This window comes from Ambystoma mexicanum, chromosome 12 (genome assembly GCF_040938575.1).
Source record: "Ambystoma mexicanum isolate Mex_15411 chromosome 12, UKY_AmexF1_1, whole genome shotgun sequence".
Classification (NCBI taxonomy): domain Eukaryota; kingdom Metazoa; phylum Chordata; class Amphibia; order Caudata; family Ambystomatidae; genus Ambystoma; species Ambystoma mexicanum.
In genome coordinates, this window is record NC_090936.1 from 226727055 (window position 1) to 226751245 (window position 24191).

The 24191-nt window shown below is 44.2% G+C and overlaps 1 protein-coding gene across 1 annotated transcript in view; it reads right to left on the minus strand.

Annotated features, from left to right (window-relative positions):
- Window positions 1–24191, minus strand: part of VWF (von Willebrand factor) — a 1005270-nt gene that overhangs the window by 484982 nt on the left and 496097 nt on the right. The window contains exon 21 of the mRNA XM_069628335.1: window positions 22228–22362. Within this exon, the coding sequence (XP_069484436.1) occupies window positions 22228–22362 (135 nt within the window). The remainder of the gene's footprint in view (window positions 1–22227; window positions 22363–24191) is intronic.

Genomic DNA, 24191 nt, shown 5'->3' on the forward strand with positions numbered 1-24191 from the left:
AGTTGTAATCCAAAACACGTGAAGTGTCGAATTTGCCATGCCTTGGACTAAACATGTCATGCTTTATTGAGTTTAAATACATTTCTAAACAGAATTGGAGAATTGATTTTAAAAGGGCGGACTCAATATGTTTGTGAAGAGAAGTTCAATATGCGTTATTGCCATAACAAGAGGGAAGACCTCCTTTTTAACTCCCATCCCGCTGGGACGAAGAAGAGGACGAATGGAGGAGAAGAGAACCCACCAGAGAAATTAAAAAAGGAACAAACCTTTGCGAAGGGGAAGCCCCATGGCTACGTCAATCCAAGAGTGGGAAGAGCCTGGGAAAATTAAATACACAGACGCTGGCTTGAGAGCAAAGTCGAGGCAAGACGTGCATCGTTCTGCAGACAGGATACCAAGATGGGCCAGGCGTGTTTCCATCAGTACCCAGGGAAGCCACAAAATCAAAGCTGGACGTGTGGTGTACCGAAGCAAAGAGAGAGAAAGAAGTCGAGAATGGTGGTGTGACCACAGGAAGATTGTGGTGGACCCGAGTTCCAAGTAACAAGGCTGAACCCCTCCTGACACGGCTGACTCGGGACAAGCTATTACCTTTTCAGATCCCCCTCAAAGACGACCAAAGGAGTGAGAGGCTGGCGAAAGAGCTGAATACACACCATGGCTCGCTTGTGCTTCATCACTGTAAGTTGATCTTCCCTACTTCAGTCATTGGGGCAGGGAAGCTGGACCACCTGAGGCATCCACAGAAAAGCTGTATGGTTGCCTTAAAGTCACATCAATGATGTCAATGTCACGTACTTAATTTGACGGCCTATGATATTGGGTCAATTATGCTTTGGGCACATGTGCCCTGCTGGGTCATTGTCATGGCCTAGGGGGCACAAAGGCTCACATGATTACATGGGGTGACACTCATTTAGGGGCATTCTATTCATCGCTGTAAGGTTGAACTGTGCCATGTGCAGTGTGTCAGGTGTTCACTAGGCGAGTCACGTGGAAAATCTGTGTTAATCCCCCTTTCATCGATTGGGTTCCTTTCCATGTTTGCCAGCGATACTATAGTTTTACATCGGTATGGCTGACAAACTTGGTTGACATGGCTGTCACTAAAAATAGGCCTCATTCTCCAACATTAGGGTAGTGGCACGTCAGTGTTCTCCCCATTTCAGGGTCCTAGGCACTACATTTATGTTTTGGGAGTGTTTCCCTGTGAGGGGATCTGGGCCCCTGTGTTTCACCTGGATTTCTACATTGCAGTGGTGGATAGACCACTGACTTCCGTGCTGTGATTTCATAATGCAATTCTTGTGGGCACATTCATGGCCGTGTCGACTGTGGTGCCATTTCCACCCACCCAAGCATATTGGGGTGGCCACATTGATTTTGCATGGCCTTCAGCTGCACACATTAAGCTCATGTTTGTAGTTCTCATACGTATTTGTACTCACATGGGACACCTTGACTGCTGACTCCTGCCTCTGCTGTGCCAACTCCCCCTATGCCAGCCCTCTCTATGATGCTGGCCACTTTCTCCTACCAGGGTGTGAGGTGTATTGGTTTCATGCTTCCTCCTCACGAGGCTGCTGTCTCACAGCAGTAGTTAGCAAGCATATTTATTTAATTATCGGACTTTTGTAAGGTGCCTATCCAACAAGAGGTGTTTCAATGCGCCACAAAACAAATGGAGATGGACAAGGGGGAAAGATACAATAATGGTCCTACCAAGCCTTGTGACATTTGGATCGTGCAAGTGCTGAACAAGAAGTGCGAGGGAAGGTGGAGGGGGAAGTGCAAGGACTGAGCACTAAGAGGTAAGGTGGGAGGGAAGGTGAAGGGGGAAATGCAGGTTTTATGGGGAGACCCAGGGGCAAGTGCCATGGAGAGCAGGTAAGCACAGTGGAAAAAAGGAAGGTAGGGGCGTGGGAGGACTAGGCAAAAGAGGGCCTGGCACTCTGTAATATTCAAAGGGAACCAGGAAGCCAGTCATAGAGGGGGAGGGAGGGGTTTAGCATGAGAGAGAGAGAGAGAGAGAGAGAGAGAGAGAGAAGGAGTGAGAGAAAAGGAAAGTCTTGAAGAGCATCCGAAACATAAGGAGATCCGGCTCAAGCATAAGAGGGACATGAAGACCTTTCCAGAGGGTGGCTCCTGCTGAGGAGAGACGTCTACTGTCCACTCTTTGCTTAGAGAAGCACACGATTCGCAGGGAGTTAGAGCTAGCAGACCAAAGGCAGTATTTACGGAGAGACAGAAGGATGTAGCGTGATCCCAGGCCCCAAAAATCCTTGTGGGTGATGCAGAGAGTCTTGGATTTGATCCTAGCAGCAACCGCGAGCCATTGGAGAGAAAGTAGGGCTGGACAGATGTGTTCTCTGGGTTTGACATCAAGAATAAGCCTTGCAGTCCTATTCTGAATTGGTTGAAGACGAAAAAGGGAGATTAAGGAAGAAGCTGTTAAAGTAGTTAAGCCTAGAGAAGAGAGCTCTGGAGACATTGAGTTTCTGAGGGAAGGTGAGGAAAGGGAGAATACCTCTGAGGAGGTGCAGTTGATAATGAGCCTTCTTGGCAAGGTCCTTAATGTGACAAGAGAAGGTGACAGAGGAATCAAAGATACTCCAACTTTTTTTGCCTCATAGAGGGCGGCCAAAGGGAGCGTGGGAAGGCAGGAGCTGGGGTTCCAATGTAAAGTATCTCTGTCTTACTGGCATTAAAGCAGAGATCCTTGGCAGAACTGACTGAATGGAAGTCAGACAGTCATGAATGAGAGAGGAGGGAGAGGAGGAAGGAGAGGGAAGCTTCAAAAGAGAGCTGTGTGTTGTCTGCATCACCCTGGAAGTGAGTAGAGAAGGAGGGGTTTATATGGGCCAAGGGTGCAAGGTAGATATTGAAAAGGCACGGCAAGAGGATTGATCCTTGAGGGACGCCGCAGGTGGAGAGTGAGATAGGGCAGCGGAAAGGGCCCAGTTGAACCTGGGAGGGTCTGTTGGAGACGAAGGTGATGCGCCGGCATAGTCCACTCGAGTGCCTTCAAATTGTGTCAGCACTTCCTGCCGTCTACAGTATCATGCAGCACTGTGCCCCCTGCCACTACCCTGTCCATGTGTTATTCCTGTATTAGGTTAAAAAATAGTTTTTTGCCGAAAAAAAGATAAATTTAGAAAGACTGCTCTGGGACCGAAAAGAGCCGCTTTTCTAAATCGAACTGCCATTCCCCTGCCATTCATGAGTGCATGCAGTGGCAGAGAAGCACAGTGAGACACGGCTGGTGGTGGGTGGGGAAACAAGGTGTTTGGGGGGTTAGACTGCCCGATTAATAAGAGAACCAGCAGAGGGTGGCAAGAGGTGGGGGGGGGGCAGTATCTAATATTTCAGCATTTAAAAGACAAAACTAAAACGGGTTTTAAAAAAATCTGTGTTTTTTTGTTGGGTCTTTAAAATGTGTAAGTATGATATAGGACCGATGAGCTGTGAAGAGGAGGAGCAAGGTGGGGTTAATAGAGGACTGTGATGAGGAAGAGGGAGGTCGGGTAGCGAGAACTGTGATGAGGAAGAGTGAGGTGAGTTAGTTGGGGACTCTGACAAGGATGAGTGGGAAGGGATAGTTGGGAACTGTGACCCGGAAGAGTGAGATGTTGGTAGTCGAGTACTGTGAAGAGCAAGAGTGAAGTGTGGTAGATGGGGACTGTGATGGGGAAATGTGAGGTGGTGGTAGTGAAGTACTGTGAAGAGGAAGAGTGAGGTGGGGTAGTTGGGGACTGTGACAAGGAAAAGTGATGTGGAGTTAGTGAGGGACTGTGATGAAAAACAGTGAAGTGGTGTTAGTGGGGGACTGTGATGGGGAAGAGTGAGGTGTGGTAGTGGATTACTGAGATGAGGATGAGAAAGTGGAGTTAGTGGCGGATTGTGATGCAGAAGGGTGAGGTGGAGTTAGTGGGGCAACTGTGATGAAGAGTGAGTTGGAGTAAGTGGATGATGATGACAAGGAACAGTGAGGTGGAGTTGGTGCAGGAGTTAGTGCAGGACTGATGGGGAAGAGTAGGGTGTGGTAGTGGGTTACTGAGATGAGGATGAGTGAGGTAGAGATAGTGGGGGATTGTGATGCAGAAGAGTGAGGTGGGGTTAGTGGGGCAACTTTGATGAAGACGAGTGAGTTGGAGTAATTGGATGATGATGATGACAAGGAACAGTGAGATGGAGTTAGTGCAGGAGTTTGTGCAGGACTGTGATGAAGAGGAGTGAGGTGGAGTAAGTGGAGGATGGTGACGAGGAAGAATGGAGTTAGTGGGGGACTGTGATGACACTAAAACTACAGTGTTAAGTAGTCACATGAAAAGCTTGTCCAATCAAAAACAAGGATATAGTGAACAAGCATTGGCTTCCTCCGGCGTTTCATTGCACAATTTGTATTCAACTAGTTAAGCAAATTTACGCTTTTTCTAACACATTAACACCACAAAAACACTAACAGCCCCTAATAATCCCCTCCTACATATTTTAAGTTAATTTAGGAAGCAATCCCTGTAATTGTTTTATTTATAAAAAAAAAAGATTGCTTCCTAAATTAACTTAAAATACTCCTCTTCCACTAACTAGCAATCTCAGTGAGTGCCACATCTCAGCACTGAAGTAATTATACTTCTCTTTTGATGTTCTTGCCAATACTGGAAAACATCAGCAAAACTACACCATGCCCAAGCCTTAACAAATCAACCTTTCTAACCCTGCCCACATACTCCCTGGTCACAAAATGTCCCTAATTACACCCCTTGTATAATTTTAGGGCACTTTCCAAAACTGATTCGCCAAATTGATTCTCGAATCACGTAACAATGAATTTTCAGAAATGAAAAAGCTTGGCATCAGCAATGCCTCATGAGAAATATAACTATGCTTTTGGATACAGGGACACTCCGTTCATTGCCAAATTGAATAAATGAGTGGACAGGTTTACACCAAACTAACAAAGGATTTCCTTCAATCACTTTGTGCCCAGCTTGTTTCTTATTTGGTGCTCATCCGTCCAGCGGTTTGGGCTGTGCGTGTGAGCAAAAATTGGACATGTATGAAAAAGTGAAAGGACACCCTTTATTTGACCCTTTGTATTTTTTCAACAGTAGCATGGATTTGCAAGAAAAGTGACACTTCTGGGGGGGGGGGGTCTGGGCCTCATATTAAGAATATGAAATATTGTGCTGATCTGTCCTACAGCTCAAAGGTTCTTAGCCATAAAATATCTGCATTTCCTATGGATGATAGATTTCCTTTAAACTGTAGGGCAGCTAGCCGAGGGAACACACACCTACTGATACAAGAATATGTTTAAAGGGTTTTATTAAACAAAAGTAAAAACATACGGCTATTGCAAGATTCTTGGAGAGACATAGACCTAGAACTAGTTATTATAAACGAAGGGCAGCAAACAAAAATACATTCAGAAAGCTCCAGACAGGAAGGGTTTCTGTTTCGTCACTCTAGCATTCAGGCTTTATCACTTATGTTGGCTACCACAAGGCCTCTCAACCTCTCTCTGGATATAGAGCGTTCTCCCCAAACATTCACACCTTTAGTGAGGATACCTTCTCTGCTACTTATTCCCCTCTTCTGAGGCCAATGGACTTTCCCCCTATGTTCTTTTGCTCAGAGATATGGTGCCATGCCCACGCTTCCATAACCAGCGAAAAGGTGCCTTAATCACTCTCCTTGTGATATACTGCCCTTCTCACTCTCCCAGGGACACAGTGCCTTCTACCGCTCAGTGGCAGTAAAATATAATATGGCAATCAAGCGACTCGTGCAGTGTTTCTCCATAAGGCGCTGTAAGCCTTAAAGAACGTGAGAAAAGTGATCATTAGTGATCATCACCAAATACCTTTGAAACTTCCCAATTTATGAGGTAGGCAAAGGGAAGTTAAATCTATGATGAACCTTTGGTTGGCGTCACTTCTCTCCAGAGGGGAACCCCTTCCAATGAGGCCAGGGAGGTGCTGCTGATAACCTATAGTCCCCTGGGGGTGGTATAATATGGGAGGATCTCATGGGGAGGGACTCCCCCTCTAGGGATAAGGATCACCATATAGGATACAGTCCTTATGAGACCATCATGCCCCCATGTACTCCTGCCTCTCCTTCCTCTGCTAACTCCTTCATAGACAATAGACCTATGTACTGTTGTAAGGCAGAGTACTTTAATGTTCCGGAAAGTACTGGGATGAAGAACAACAGAAACCTAAATAATCCAAGTACTGGGACAAGTTGGCCCAGCAGAGCAATACAGATTAAACATGTGAAAGAGATGAAGGACTTATACAATGGGCCCAGACACTGCTGGTAACATTGTATAAAAAGCAACAATGTACTAAACAGAGTGTCTCAGGAAGCAGCGGAGGATGGCAGCTGTGCTGCCCACAGAATGCGGGAGATTCAATCGTGCATTGCTAATCCGGAGGGAGAAAACTCCAAGGACGCTGGCAGTCCACCACATCGGATGATCTGGAGGTCAGCAGGAGCATACTGGTGCACAGCAGTATCAAGAGAAGAAAGGAAAGCAGAATGTAGACAGGAACGCCATCACAGAGCCGCAGGGAAAGCAAGACGCCAGAGAAGCCAAACAGAATGTCCGCCATCCCTGGAAGCCCCACCGACATGCCAAAAACCTCAATAAGATAAAAGGTAGCATGGGCGCACCAGAGGGTGGCAGCTTACCAAGAGGGTGCATGCAGTTCTCCCTAAGGTCCCTTTGCAACCATAATACTTTGAGTTGCACAGAGCAGACAGAAAGCCTACAAAATGTCACCTCCTCATTGCAGTGGTGGATCGAAGCCTGTTGGTCCCAGGAAAGGGTCGAGGACCCCAAGTACCATAAAGAGAACTTGAGAGGTAGAGTCACTTGAAACACTGGAGGGCATAACCCCACTAAATGAGATACGAGGCATGTTCCTCATGGCAGTACTTGGCAGGAAAGTGAACCAAGTGGGCCAGCACAAAGAAGAAGCAAAAACAGGGTCTGGAAACAGAAACAAGAGAGTCATAGAAGTCATCTTACTCGTAGCCGTGGGGCGGTTCAAAGAAGAACACAAACCCAGCTCTGGGAACCAAAGCAAGAGTAATATGAGTAATCTTCCTTGTGGCAGTACTTGGCAAGGTAGTGAACCAAGTGGGCCAGGTCAAAGAAGAAGAGAAGCCAGGTTTGTGAACCCTCCTAACATTCTGAGTGCGTGTTGTAGGTGTGAAACCTAAGAAGAAGGAAGACCAGGGAACGGGAGTCATTCCCCCTGGTTGTAAGGAACTGATAATAGGATACCAGGAGACGAGAGTCATTCTTCTGTGAACCCGGACCAGCAGGAAGGTCCACAAGGCCTGGGAAAGGAAGCCATTCCCGCGGCTATTGGTCAGGAGATTGGAAACGTTCTCCAGCCCCTCCAAGAATGTATTGTATGGAACTTTGCTATCAGTGTAAGGGAGGCATTCCCCCTGACAACGTGTGAGACACGAGACTGTTCTAAGATTTGGGAACTGTTTCAACTAACTGGAAACCATAACCCAGGAGAAGGGAGCTCGAGAGTGTGCATCATCTGAGGTCGGCTCCGCGACGGACGAAGATTCCAATACACAATCGCGTATCGTTTTTACACTAGTAAGTTCCTGCTTCCACACATTGCATTGTGCCAGCTTTGGATCCTAGTTTAAGTTTTTCCTCCACTTACCCATAGCTCCTCTGTGCTATCCCTTAGATTTACAGACTGTGTACCTTCCAGCACTGCCTAGTGCTTCCACATTGTCCTTTGGACACAAGTTACCGGACCCGATTACCAACTGGCAAAAGGCGGACGTACTCACCTTGCTAGGGTGAGTCCCTCCCTTTTTTCTTCATCACTCCAAATCGGCCCTGATTATGGTGCAGCTCTGTGCCCCTTTTTTTTGCACATTATTAACGACCTGTATTTGTCCTCAATTGATAAGTTGCCGCTTCGTGCCATTTTTAACATCATTAATTCCCTACACTACTTATTGTAGGACCTGCGACTCATGTCAAAAGTAGGACCTGTGACTCATGTTGAAATGATGACCGTTGGAGTCTCCCATGACTGATTGACCCCTCACTACCCTTTTTACATCAGCAAACGCAATAGGACTAAGGATCCTCCCATCTATGGTGAGCATATGCCCAGCCCAGTAGGGCATTTTTTAATTCTACACTGACAATTCCATTTATCTCTATATCTAGGTTTTCTTTTAAATCTAATCACGGCAGCTATGTGTAGATTGGGTTGCTTGTGGCTTTAGATAATCACCATATACTATTAGAAATGCCCATATAGAAACTGGTTGTTGCCTTGGGGCTATGTTATTTTATACAAATAGTGACTCACAGTCTATGATAAATGAGTAAATGTGCACTAGATACAGACTGCGGTCTTGAATTGAGAGCTTTACAATTCTGATTATATTCCCTTTGTATTCTCTACATTATAGTTCGTTTGTATGATTTATGGCTCATGAAGAAGAGAATTGGTATCTCGAAACGCGTCAGCCATCTACAATGAATTCAACCTTCTCTACTATTTGCGTTTGGTATAAACAACGCTTGTTGTAATATTTATACATCTGATTGTATTATTAGAAAGGGCCAAACGTGCCTTCAAATTGTAAAATCCTTCTTTGAATCATGAATAAGTTGTTCTGAACTAATGTTTAGGCATCACATGTGCAGGGGACGGGAGGGTTTCATTTTGGATCCTCTTTTTCTCACTTTTTCACATTTTTGTGGCCCTGTGCCAGGACCGCTTTTCCTCCCCCGCACCCAGAAATCCTCAACCTTTGATGCTTAAATTCAAAACTATCAAACCATAGAATCCAGAGTGTGCACCTTTATCCCCTTTTGTTCAGTCATTCTCCTGGGGCCAGTACTGAACTGCCTTATTCTTTGGTTTCTAGTGTAAGGGACAGAAGAAGGGTTTTCTTGACCCAGGACGGTGGACACTTGAGTTGACATGACATCCTGACAGACACCTTATCTTTAGATGAGGCAGGGAACCTCCCCCCATCCACTTAGAAATAGGGATAGACATGTCTTCTCTTGCTTTCTTCTTTCATGAAAGTCTTTAGCCCCAAACGTGCCATCTTTGTGTTAGTCTCCTTCTGCACCCGTACAGTACTGATCTATTACATGCAAGGGAAGGGACTACAAGTACTAAGCGATCATTTTGGAAAAGTGGGTAGAGTGGGAAACTTGGAATAGGTAAAACCAATGCTTCTGGAGCATGAGCTAAGAACAATGCAGCTGACTAACCTGCGGTCTTTGCTACCAAAGCGATGAAGCTGATGTTTTACATTTGTAAACTGTTTTAAGCATGCTGTCGAATCGAGGCTGCAGTGCAGGACATAATGGTGTAGACTCATAAGTGTCAACTCAGCCCTTCACTCCCCTTACCCTGCCTGGAGGTAAACTGAGTCCCACATTGTGGGTAATAATGACACTAATAAGTAGCAGTCGAAACCAAGCACTCGGAAACTGGATTCCCTTAGAAAGTGGGTCTATATAAAACACCAGAAATATTAATATTATTATTTTGATAAGAATTCTATAACAGTCACTCCTCAATCCGGGTAAAATTTAAACATCCTAATATAATATAACTATTTTGCCCACCAGTGGTACTAGGAGTCAGTGAATTGATCACATCTCTACCTAGAGGTTCCCAATGACTGGTGGGTACACACAACTCTGGCATTCCTGTCCCCCTCAAACCCTGAACATGAAATAGGTCTTAAAGACATACAACCACTTTTTCAGGGCAAATACATACTAAAGTATAGTATAGTATAGTATAGTATAGTATAGTATAGATTCCCAAAAGAATCCCCACTTAACTTATGTTAGATATATTTATCTATTTTGGCATATTTCATTTATTGGTTATTGCATTAGTCTTTTAACTTTATTTGCAACAGATATATGTTCTTACGTGGAGATTTGTAAATGTATGTAACCTTGTGAATTTCTCATTGATAAAGTTACACACATGTGGTTTAATGGGAACGACCCGCATACATTCCAAGTGAAATGTACCGCATTGCACTGGACAGAGGTAATCCAGAGTGAGCAGTTCAGAGGGGAATGTGAGCTGGGCCTGGGAGACGTGCTCAATATCCTCTTTAGCTAAAGTCAATATAAAAGGGATAGGTCCATCTCCGATCCCCTGTGTGAGTTCAAAAACATACTTTAAAACCCACACCTCAGTGCTTGTAATATTTTGGCACAGCAATGCAATAACGTTGTATTTTTATGTGCGTTGGGGCAATGTCTGGATGGACTCCACCATCCAGATTCAAAGCATTGTTTGTATTGTTCTCTGTCTTATTAGGCCGAGCATCTGGGCTGGATCTGGCTCACATTAGCACACACATCTGGGCGAAGCAACCGAGTCTGTGTATCGGTTTGAGAATCCAGAAATATGGAAAATGCCTCAAAATACCCAATTAAAACCAGTTCTCCCCTTCTGAACACATTAGACGTGATCAGCGGCTCACGAGGGCATTCTACTATTTTTCACTTATTGGTTACAAGTTGTCTGTGGGAATTCTGTCAAGCTGATGAAAAGAACTTGCGCTGGGGAACATCTATCACTTTCTTTCCACAAGAAAATAATGAACAATTCTGGAATAGCAGTATTGCAATGTTTTTGTATTTTCCATCTATTTATATATTATCTCCTGTAGGGCATGGGTCTGTGACCTGCAGCTCCCCAGATGATTTGGACTCCGATTCCCATGGTCCCTCAGCATTGACTGTGCTGGCCAGGGTCGATGGATGTTGTAGTCCAAAGCATATGGAGAGCTAAAGTTTGGAGACCCCTGATGTGGGTGATGCCTTCGACATGAAATGGTATTTAAGGCATAAAACACATGCTAGTGCCAATCACAGTGATAATGGGCACTGAACAGGCATTGTAGGTCTATGTGTGTGGGTGTTCCCCAAAACGCCAGAAGGTAGTTGGAGACTGGCACATTCATTCTATACACGATGCCAGTCAGCCACATGATTCTGAAGCATTCTACAAGAACCAAAGTGGGCCTGGTGCAAACACCGCTGTAACATTTGGCCCAAACAAAGTCAGTGGGTAGTCTTTAAAACAACTGTTTTTGTATGAGTCCTCTTTTTAGTTCTATGAGGATTGGTTGTTAGATTAGCAGGCACACGTAGCCAGTTAAGACGCAAGATGAGATGAGCTCTGACCCAAAGGCAGACGCCCCCGTAACCCGACTCTTCAGTGTCGATCATTTATGACTGACCAAATGCCTCATCCTTCAAATAAGTTGGGTTATAGTATTGCAACCTGCCCAGTATTTTAACAGTGGTTTAGGTAGGGGCACCCTATAATAACTAACATAAGAGCAGGCTGTGAGAAGGATTCTCTTAGGAGTGGAATAGGTTACTGATGTACTGTAATGTTAGTACATTTCCTTCACTCACCAACTCATATTACAAGGTATATCACTATGAAGAAAACATGTAATCATGTACAGATATCCCATGTAATTTTAGAACTTGATAACTTCAGAACTTTTTTTAAACAACTCCTAGTTTTCAAAATCCTTTTTTCAGTTTCCTTTTCCAGTTTGATGTTGGTCATGCTAGCCCATTTGTTATAAACAGGATGACATTTTAACAGCTTCTGAAGGGGGAGGATAAACCGGTTCATTGGAAGAAATATTTTAAGGTCATTCAGAGAACACAACAATTGCCTGAAAGCTCTCCCAACCATTCTCAGTTTAAAGACTAGATAAAAGCCAATCAGAAATTGTGAGTTAATTGACCTTCCTGATGCAAAGTAGGTTGGAGCCTGAGCGCAAAAGAATCTGATTGCAGTTGTGATGATTCGAGGGAATTTGTCCCTTCTCCCCAAGGGGGAGCCTCCCACTATGGGGCTAGGAAGGTGAGCCCGCTTCACTTGACCCTCCCTGGGGGTTTGGGCAAGCACTGGGAGAGACTCCCCCTTAGGAGACAAGCTCTCCCATTCCGTTAAAGAACTCCCTAAGCCATTCCCCATAGTAGCACACATGGGACTGTCTGACCTGAGGAACAATATCAAATTCAGAGACTTGGCTGGAGGCAAAGCTAAAATATGTTGTTACTACCAGGAAAAAGGGTTCTGTCTCTTTAAAGAGAGACAGCCCCTCAACTGGGATGAGTGAACTGAAAAGGGAGGACGTGCCGAGCCAGGAAGAGAGATGCATATGCAAGCAGGGGAGGTCCCCTGAAGGCATAGCACCTGTGAGAGCAGTTGTCTAGAAGAGCCGCAAAGCCTGCGACTTTCAGAAGTATTCTGACAGAAAAAAACAAACGCTGCAGAGCCAGTGTCTACCCGTAATGAGAGATCGAAGAGAAGAGGATATCCCTCTCGGTGGTGGCGTGACCTCAACAACTTCGTGGAGGGCAGTGCGCCCGTCCAACGACACTGAAATCATAAGGCTGAGAATTTGGTGAACAAGTATCTTACCCGCAGTGATAATGGGATGTTGTGCGAGAGAGGAAAGAAAGTGGATACCCGGTCAGGGCAAAAAGACAGCAAGGCAGAATGAACAAGAAGAACCTCAGCGAGTGCGGGCCCCGTAGAAGTTCCCCTGTAAGACCAGAGGTAATGGGGAGAACAGGAGGCCACCGGGGAATCGTTATTTAACAGGAGAAATTCATCCCAGTGAAATTGACAAAGCCTTGAATATAAAGTTGATGAAGTTGAACTTTGATCGTGTAATAGAGAGAACTACTCTTAAGCCTGCGAGATAGGTCATTAAAAGCTGTCTACCAATACCCTTGGAAGAGGAGAAAGTACCCTAAATAGGAGGAAGTAAAGAATAGAATACCTCAAAGAGAGAATATTCCACTGAGAGAAGAGGAATCACAACGAACTGTGGAAGAAAGATCATTAAGATTCAAACAGCAATACCCTGGGAAGAGGAGAAAATAGTCCCTAATTCAAGAAGCATGAAGTGGAATATATAAGAATGAGATTTCTGTGAAGTAAAAGCAAGAGGAAACCATAAGAGAAAAGTGATAAAGGTATATCCTATCAGACAGAAAGCAAACCCCACCAGGAAAGGGGAAGGAACATTAACAGGCAAGATCGCATACCACGCATAAGAAAGTGTATGTTACAGAAACCTCCAAGATCTGCTAGCCTAAATCAAAGGGTAAAGTGCTAATAGGGGTTCCTGGACAATAACCCCTAAATAGAAGGAAAAGCCCAAAGACCCGGTGAAATAATTAAAGAGGGTGAGAAGAGACTATTTAAGAATATCCTATTAGCAAGAACTCTGAAGCAGAAGGAGAAACATTGCCCGATGAGACATTCTCATGACCTTAGTTTGTTAGAATCATGTTAGGATTAGTTAGACCTGATTTTTGGACAGCAGGCTTATTCATTTGGGCATTTCCTGATGACTGACGAGCACCTTTGTTTTTTACATAGTCAGGGATCCCCCAAATAGGGAAAGGTAGGCCTTTTTCCTTCTTATCATTTAATAAAAAACTCATGTGAAATGTCATCACTGCATCCGCGTCCTTCTTTTGACCCGCCACATAGTGCTGGTCATTTTAGATTTTACTCTTGACTGTCATTCTGGCATGCAGATCTAAGAGAATCGACTATTGTCTAAAAATGTGTCCGTCCTATCACATTCTATCCTTTACCTTTTATATGACTGTGAGTAACTGCCATCTGGCATTGGTGCAGACTTTTTTGATTTGTATACCTGATGCATGTAATTATATCTTAGAAAGGGTGATCTGCTAGCAAGATTCCCCTTTCATAAGGTCTATGACAAAAGCATAGTGACACATGTGTGCTGCTGCATTCGTCTCCTGATCTTCAGCGCCTGCTAGCCAGTGGCACAGTGCGGGCTCAGAGTTCACAGGTGCTCTTTTGACAACTTCTGTGACAGCCAAGTCACTTCAGCACAGAGGATGCATTTAACGTCTGTACCTCTGTTACAAAACCACATAGTGATGAGGATTTACTATTCTGGTGGTAGTTTAATCTTTAAACATAAAGCCATACTTTTGTTCAGGGTAGGGTGGATAGTAATTCACATAACTATACAAAGCCATGTCTGATTCATCTCATACCAGTATCGACACTGTGAGCCCAGGCCAGTGGTGGAAGGATTGGGTGTATTCTGGCCAGACAGAATGGGCCTGCCAACCTGCAGGGCAGGACACTGAAGGACTTTGCCTCAGGATCGTGAGATTACAGCGCAGCTTATTTGGTCGAGGGAGAATTCATTGCATTTTTTTTTACTCATTTTGCTGCATATATATATATATATATATATATATATATATATATATATATATATATATATATATATATATATATATATATATATATATGGGGTGGTGGGGTTAAGGGTAATAATTATTGTAGGAGGGATAAGGGGTGCCTGCAGGGGCTCACCCCGCATATGAATGCGGCAAAATCAACCTGTCAAAAAAAGAATAGATGAATTCTCATTCTATCAATGGTTTTCGATCAAATCACCCTAAACCCTTTGCCTCTTCTTTGATCCTTTGTGAGGTCATGTAACAACTCACTCAAACAGGACAGCCTCCCAGCATGAGCTGTCCCGGGAAACAGGAATCAAAGGACACATCCTACACAAAAGGACTAGCCCCACACCATGGTGTTGCATAGTAAAAAGTATTTGATGCTGTGGGTCTGAGAAGGGCCAGAATCAGTGTAGACAGGGAGAGTTCTGCACACATGTTTTTCTCTCTGTAGATCTCCTTCCTGTCCCCTTCACTTCCTTTAGAACAAAGCACTTTGATTCTGATGGAAGAAGGCAGAGACCACTTGTCTCAAGGAGAGGGAATGGACCCCTAAAAGCAGGCTTGCTTTTTTCCAATCGTCTGTGGACTTTTTCCCAATAAAATATGCGTCTGTCACTCCGTTGATTAATCTCTAGACTTCAACAAGAAGAAGTTGTTTGTAACCTGTTGGTAGAGCAGTTCTTTCCAAAGGCCTCCAGTTGTCAGGTGAAGACAGGTGTTCCAAGGCAAAGGCAAGCTCTGCTACCTAACCTTCCGGATTGGGTCTGTTTGATCTAAAACATTTGACCTAATCACATTTGATAATTCGATCAAATGTTTTAGGTCAAATGTTTTTAGGTCAATTATGCTAATACCAGCCATCCACATGCCACATTGGGGGTGACCTGCTGGTCGAACCAGACCCTTGTCTTTGCCAACTACACCAATATCCAGGACCTCATGACAATGGCAAGTATTTGCCAGCCTCCCCATTGTTTGGTAGAATGACAACAAGAAACTATCATCTTGTCCCAGTGCCCCTAGATTGTGATTCACAGCAAACAGAGCCAGATCAGCTAGAATCCCTGTCTGCCACTGTCAAACTGAATTGCCCACATGTCAAGCCCATTCTAAACATTTGAACCACCAGCACCCTCCAGGGCATCTTTTGGCACTCACTTGATCTTCGAACCAAACGCACAGCATCTAGAAGCCTGGTTTGATGCTGTTGTACCACCAAGAACAGCAAGATGATATTAGTGACTCCTAATTACCCCCCTTGTCCAACCTTGGGCCCTAGAGAGTGGTTAGAACACCTTGGATCCCTTTATTTTGCACAGGATATATCTTTTAGCAAACATTGTGATTACTGATTGTCTTTCACCCCTGTTTCATTAACAGGAGTGCATTTTTGTAACTCTTGCATATTCTGTATTATATGCACAGGGGTAGATTTTGTGTAGAGTTGTTCTCTTTACTTATGTATGTTTACAAAATGTGTGTTTAATTAAATGATATTTATTTGTATAGAACCTTAATTGGACATTGCATTATTTTGGGCTGTTGTACTTTGCTGTTTGAGTTGCTACATTGACACCCCTCTTAAGAGTATAGTCTGCCCACGGCCCACGTTACTACAAAAGGCTAAGGAGGTATAGTCTGTTTTGTAGAAATGTGAGGACTGAGTAGGGGATTTAACGCCTACTCATCCTTGCACTCCTGCTAGGCAGAAATAATTTTGTCACAATGACAGAGCTAGAAATAAAAGATAACACAGCAAAGTGAAAAGAGATCTGAGCACAATATTTGGATTTCCCATTCTATGGCAGCGTGGGTAAGTAACAAAGAGGGGCACTGAGCGGTAGCCAGAGAGCTTGGCAGTGTTCAACTATCCATGAATTATGTTACTGTACAATTACGGCAGGCAGAGGGTATGTTTGTTACTTAGAGTTCGGGGTTCTTCTACTGTTTGACCCCATCTCCTCCATGCACACCCAGCCTCCCCCAATTAACCAACCCATTCACATCCATTTTTGCCCCATTTGAATTTGGGTGAGGTACGTCATTTTCAAAGTAAGGTCACTTTTGCTAATTATCATAAGAGCATTTTCAAAGAAACAGAACACTTCTGTATAACTGAAGGATAGTAAGTTCAGCTCGAACCACGATGAGCAAAGGACTGACCGTAAGGAGGTCAGGTGCAGACAAGTAAGAAGTGCAGTATTGCCCAAAATATAAAAGTACAATTTTCTCGTTCATTACGCTTCAATTTATAAATGTAACATTCCAGCTACAAAATCCATTGAACATTCTTCAATCTCGGTTTACACTTGTGTAGTCTGCAGATTTATAGTTCAACACTGGGTATCATGAAATAAACAATATGCATATTGTGACAAGGTCGGTAACCTGACCTTGGCAATAGGGAATAGGGTTCCATGTGATAATGTCGCTGCGAAAAAGTCACCAAGTAGGTGACTTTTTTTACTGACCCCTAAAATTCTTTACCCAAATATTCTAGCAGGAGTATAATTATATATTATTACATCCAATCCTAGAATATTTAGGAAAAGGGTTTGATTTTCTGGAGGGTGCATTTTTAGGCAAATGTCGCCACCTTGCTGCCATTTTCGCGGCAACATTATCACTGGATACTGGGAATAGGAACCTCTCTCAGCCTGGGTTCTACCAGGATGGAAACCAGAGGCAGTGCTATCCCGTGGGGGGAAGGTGGCAGTTGTGAGGGCCCCAATTCCTGTCCCTTCTAGAAGTGGCTGTCTTGACATGTGCAGTAACGCCTTGCTTCACACCATACCTCATGAAGAAAATGCTGGCCAAGTTCTTTCTTTCTTTCTTTTCTAGAACTGTCACAGAAGCAATAACAGAGCCAAGAGACACCTGCAGGAGAGTAACCCAACAGCGCCCCACATGATTCAAGCCTGAGAGAGAAGAACTTAAAAGGAGACCTGGAGCTCCTATGTGGCTTTTCCAGGCCCTATGCAATCTGCTTACAGATACAGCCTGGAGACAGAGAATAAACAAAAGAGGAGACAAAGCTCCTATGCAGCTTTGCTATACACCACATGTCACTCTCCATTTTCGGCGGAGACAGATGCAAAATTATTTTGGCTGCGCTAAACCAACAGGGATTTGAAGTAGAGCAGGGACAGCTCAACCGGACGACACTTACCGTGAGGGTAATGTGAAGAATCCTGTGGAGTCATCACTGATTCCTTGGCAAGAATCTCCTCCCATGTGGCCAGGGGATGGCAGCCGCTATCTGATCCTAACCGTGGGGATGGTAATATGAGGGAGGATCACATGGCAGAAAACAGGCATCAGGGGAAAGCGGTGACCCCATTAGGGGAGACGCATCATTCTCCACCTTCCAGAGAAGAAGAGCTCATAATACCCACGTTCTTGATGGCTTGTTGTCACCTAATAAATCCCTCTCACTGTAAAACCCAGAAACCCCTTTCTGCAAATTACTTTAGTCAATATACCATTCATACCTCAAAAAAACATAATCCAAACCTAGCATCTCACATTTCCAATGTTTTCTTAAGTAAATATTTTGAGAAATATAACTGTAGAAATCTTTGAAATTATGTGAACTCCAAATCCCATAAAGACTCCAGTACTGAGACGAGGAAGAGGAGTAAGACGTTGATGCAGACTGAAGAAAACTCAAATCTGAATGTGCGGACTAGTTGTTTTGAAGGATCACGAGTGGATGTGACATTTAAAAATGCTATACGCACTCGAACTACAGAGAGAGCAGAAGAAGGAAGCAGTATGAAAAAAGACCGTACAAGAAGAGATCAAGAAGACAAGCAATTGCAGACAGCAGCTCACAGTTACCAGAGCTACTAAACTGCATGGCATGATACCAGGAGAGACACGGCAGGCACCACTGGTGGACCATCAGAACACCAACAGCAGAGCTACCAGAGACACAGTCATGCTGAGAGGCGGCGGCCTTTGGTCCCGGTCATGGAGAAAAGCTGGCGGGTGAGCTGCAAGCTGTGAGGAGAGCAGGAGGAAAGTCTGCAGAGTGACAGAGGATGCCCCAGAGAGGAGGCTTCATCACGACAAAGTGCCACTGGTCAGGAATGCTATGAAACATCGGTGAGTCCGCCCAAAGCCATAGGGGACCCCGGTGGGTAACTACAGGCATGTAAACCAACAAATTATATATGGATATTGGAATACTGAACAAATGAAGTAAAAAAGCAAAACTTGAAACAAGTCTCCATATATGGTATGTCGATATGGGGAAAGATGGAACAAGTGTAACCCTAAGAAAATGCATGTTAAATAAATGAGCACAATGGCAGAACTTGAACAAATCCCCCCATGTATGAGATGTCAGTGTGGAGAAAGCTGGAACAAGTCATACTGCAAGCAAATAGAAACACAGTGAAGTAATACAACTGAGTTGTGGATAAAAGACATTGGTCCTCATTATGAGTATATCGGTCCGGTAACAACGGTGCCGGTAAGATACCGGCACCACTGTTACCGGACGGGCATACTCTGAGTTCTGTGAGCGGGTGCCTTCCCGGCCGCCAGGTCTGGCCTGGTGGGCGAAACGGCACCCGGTCGCAGACCTTGACGGTAGCACCGGCACCATTATTAATGGTGCCGGTGCTACCATCCTCCCCATTCCCATTGAATCCAATGGGACTCGAATGGGAATGGGGAGTCGTTTTTTCAGGCGCCTGGCAATGGGAAATTACCGGGACTGCCTGGGCTGTAATACCCTGGTAAGTCCCCATTGCTGGGTGCCAGAAAAAAAAATAACTCTGGTTGGAGCCGCGACGTTTTTACTGGCAGGGGTACCGCCGGGAGTCGTAATGAGGCCCGTTGAATCTAAGAAGAAGTCCTTGTGAAAGGAACAAACTAGGCAGTGAACATTTTGCAGGAAGGTACCTGGCAGAGATGTGTACCAGGATATCGGTATGACCTAGAATGGGATTCCTAGCAGAAGAGTATACCAGGTAACCCACCCAAAGTACATGAGGACATTGAATCAGAGAAGAAGTCTTGGTGAAAGGAACATACCAGGCATTCATAATTTATTGGGGGAAGATACCTGGCAGAGAAATATGCCGGGGATCTTCATGACCCAAAATGGAATACCTGGCAGGAGAGTATACCAGGGGATCTTTGGAGTCTACTAGAGGATTCCTGGCAGGGGAGTATACCATGAGGTCCATTAATGTTGTATAAAGAAATGTACGTATTTGGAAAAGTACATCTTTGCAAGGGAGTATACCGAGAGGTCCATTGAAATGTACTTATTCTGCAAAATACATGGTAAAGAAGCATACCAAAGACACGTTTGCCATCCTAAAGGAACTGTTGTTTGAAAGAGACACTTTTGCCATCCTAATGGAACTGTTGTTTGAAAGATACTTTTGCCATCCTCAAGAAATTGGCGCTTAAGAGAGAGACTCTCGCCATCCTAGCTAAGTATCTAGTGGAAGGGAAGCACACTCTGGATCCAATGATTTCTCCTTGGAGAAAACTGTTTCTGTTATATTTATTCATTTATGTATTTGTTTTAACTATGAACACTTTTTGCCAAGCATAAGTTAGAGATATTTTCTTGCACCCTTAGTTGATCATTTCTAGTGTGAGGGTCAGATTAGAATGTTTTGGACACAAGGACAGATTATACATTTTGACGACTTGACAAAGACAGATCTTTAGTTTGAGTTTCCTAGGTAGGGAAACTCTCTTTAGGATAGGGACAGAGAGGCCTTCATCCAACCCTTTTATTTTAATAAAGATGTCTGCTGTTGAGAATATTACAACTTTGTGTCCGCCTCTCATTTCTGACCCCTCACAATAACCACGCCTCAGTCCCATAACACAAACTCTGACACTTTGCAGCGCATGCCACCATTATTTTGCAGCATGATGATGATGATGATAGGCAAGGAATGCGCAAGGAAAAGGGGTGGGGCTTCACCCATGTTTTGAAATGTTCTGTATTTGTGACCCATATCGAGCAAGGAAAACAGGGCCAGATTGGACAGTATCAGAGAACCATGCAGTCGATAGAGAACGGGATAAAAGAGACCATATGAAATAGGAAGCTGTGGGTTGCTCAGTTGAGGTCCTGATAGGAGGAGGTAGCAGACCAAGAGACCAGGAGGAAGGAGGATGGTTGAGTGGAGTGGGGCACAGAGGCGGTTTGACTGTTGAGTTTGTATATGAGAACAGTGCGTGAGATTGCAAGAGGCATTTTAGGGAGTGTGTGGGAAGTGACTGTGTGAGTTAAACTGTGTCTTGGGAGAAGGTGACTGTTGAGAAGGTGGGGTGGAAGGGTATCAGTAATGTGGAGGAGTGAGTAGTAGCATGCAGGAGAGAGGAGTAGTGTGGAGGAGGAAGTACTAGTGTGTAGGAGGGAGAAGTAACATTGAGGAAAGATGTAGGGTGAGAGAGAGAGATCAGAGGGACAGAGGAGGAAGACGCAGGGGGTAGAATGTGGGTGGAGTTGGGAGCAGGAGAGAAGATATCGGACAGGGAGATGAAGAGGAGCATGTGGGCATAGAAGGAGGAAGACTGAGTCATCCACACGTCGGAACAGCACGCCCTATAACCCTGTTTAGTGCACTAACCACATTGATGGTCTAGGAACAGTCTAGGAAGTCCCTGAGGGAGTTTAGATAGATAAGCCTTTGGCCTTCAGGTTTCCCCTACAAGAAAAGGTTGGAACCTATACTATAGGGGGAAACCTCCAGAATATACTGACATGGGGAACTTGGATGCCTGGGGAGGGATAGGTGCTTATAAACCAGAGAGAGAGGGACAGCCCTAGCGCCCCGCTGAAAGGTTCAAGATAATCCCTTCAACCTTATCTGGGAGTTGGAGTACTCGTTGAGCCACCTGTGACCATATGAACCAAATCGATATACATATGCTGGTCAGTTCACCTATTATGCAGTCTCTCTCTAAATGCTAAGTCTATAATCTATCATGGAACAGAATGGTTTTCAATGTAATGATTAATTATATGATTTTCATAAGCAAAAGAAAAGTATGACCTTTGTTGCCCAAGTAGGGAAGCTTCTTTCTCTTAATGTTTGTCTCCGTCTATACCATAGCAAAGCTTCGGTGCTCAGTTGCAATAAGACAGACTTCAAATGAATGGTTTCTTTTCTTTCTAAGCGATCTGGCCCACTAGTCTCTAACTTGGCAGGAAATCTGACATGTATATCCATGTGCTACACAGGTGCATGATGGGGAGTTGCAGTTCCAATAAGGCAATGCATACTTCAAACATGAACATGCTCCAAACGAGCACATGTGTTTTAAAATGTCTCTGTCATTCTCTGGCTCGACGTGGATGGCAGTTCGCGAATCCAGTGAGGTTGCCAGATAGCGCTCATGCGAGCGGGCACAATCGGGTGGCGCTGGCTATTTAGGATGTTCGGTGCCTTTAATTGGAACTTACCTGATGTTGCTCTCCTGCTTTGCATATTTTAGGAGTCACCCTCTGCTGCCAAGGTTTTTGTTTGAATGTGTTTTACATGCGTTCAGGCGCCTCAAGGGGGCGTAACACAGCCCATAATACGCTGCAACAATCCTTTAACTTTAAAAACACAAAACAGCATTTGTCATAGCACAGGACCTTCTTTGGTGTTTTGGATAGGTGTTTGGGACGCACAAAGAGAAATAAAGAGTACAATTCTGTGTTTTTCGGTGCCGAAACGCTCATGAGAAGTGAGAGAAGGAAAAACAATCAAGTCGTGAGGGCATCACCTTGCTAAAAATGCAGAACTGATATGATTTTGCAGCATGGTGCAGCTAGGATGCGGGGGCGGGGGCATTGCCTGGTACTGAGAATATCAGGCCACATGCCCACATGGAAGTGTGCGTGTAACATCAGTGAAATAGAGAATAATGCATACTTTTGAATTGAATAACTCAATCTCTCCATTTTCAAACAATATGGTGACTCTTTTGGAACACTTTTCGCCAGAGAAGCCACAGCCTTCATTCCCAACCAAGATGCGGAATGTCCCGGAAACATCATTGCAGTAATCCTACAAAACAAGAACACATTTACTGGGTATGAAAAACAGGCCTGCACTTCAAACATGCACAGATCCATACATCTATACACCTAACTATAGCAGCAGGTCCCTGCCACTACACAAACAAAACAATGATGTGGATCTACAGCAGATGAGAACATAATTGCTTAGATCACTTCCTGTACATTTCTCTATTATATGGTATTTGATAAAGGGCTGAGCCCCAAAAACATCAACAGCAGTTTACAATGATTAATATTCTTGAAAAAGTCTTATCCGTGAGGTGTTGTATATAGAACAGTATGATGTGTGAGTTTTTTTTGTTCATACTGAAATAACATTATCCTGAAAGTGGCTCGAAGTAATGGGAGCCCGCATTTAGGACATTACTGGGCTCCAGTCAATATTTTAATAACTGTTTACCTAAGAAATATTTACAAATTGCGGCAGAAGTTGATCAAATGAACCGTCAAGATCAGACATTTTCAAGCAAGCTCCAAAGTTGGGATTAGAAATCAAACCTCGGGGTTACCAGAACAGGAACTTTGTCACTAGACTGGATCTCCGTGAGACTCTTAGTGGCGGCCAAGAGACTCAGAGTAATCCCAAACATTGCCCTACTAACCCACTGAGCAGACTGCAGAAGCCTGTGTTTAGGAAAGTACTGGACCATCCATCTTAAATAGAGGATTTTAAATTGTTTATTTATTTGTTGGGGAATTTAAATTGTTTATTTATTTATTTGTTTGGCAATTGTTAAAATGGATATGTTAGTCTGTAAGGCCGGGAGCCAGGTTAGTGGGTTTTGTGAGCTGTGGCCTGTGACATTAAAGCCACCTTTTCCACTTAAAATCGAGTCTGGGTAATCTTGTGCAGTAAGCCCAAAACCTGTGTTTAGGAAAGTACTGGACCATCCATCTTAAACAGAGGGATGAAAGCATAGATGTCCTTCCACTCATGACTCATGGCACTTCATCGGGTATGCCACCAAAGAAATATATTGCAGGCATATTTGGGAAATACATAGCGTACACTGTGGAGGTTTAAGAACTCCACTTTGAAATGAAAAAGAATCCCATAGAAAATAGTTTACTGATGGTGAATTTTTATTAGCACTGCCTAGCCGATGACTGCTGCACTGTATACATAGTGCCCTGTGCTCAATACCATCAAAAGATGGCATATCCGTGCAATGCAAAGCACAAACCAGATGGATGATATGAGACAGGTCCCACTGCATATGCCAGAGTTGCCAAAGTTGGGCCATAAGCAATTGATTCATTTATTTGTTTTTACTGATGGTGAATCTTTATTAGCGCTGCCTAGCTCATCACTGATGCATGGTATACATAATGCCCTGTGTCAATACGAGCTAAAGATGGCATACCCGTGCAACGCAAAGCATAAACCAGATGGATGATATGAGACAGGTCCCACTGCATATGCCAGAGTTGCCAAAGTTGGGCCATAAGCAATCGATTCATTTATTTGTTTTTACTGATGGTGAATCTTCATTAGCGCTGCCTAGCCCATCACTGCTGCACGGTATACATAGTGCCCTGTGCTCAATACGAGCTAAAGATGGCATACCCGTGCAACGCAGAGACAAAGATGGATGATATGAGACAGGTCCCACTGTTTATGCCAGAGTTGCCAAAGTTGGGCCATAAGTAATCAATGTATTTATTTGTGATTTATGTTGTGCTTAATGCCGACCTCCTCTTGCTTTTAAACCCCTGGCTGCGGATCCAAACTATGTTGCACGTCATCATCTAGTTCCCAAGGTAAGCATGTTGCCCCGACCCATCCTCCCGGTCCAACACATTCATATAGTTCAG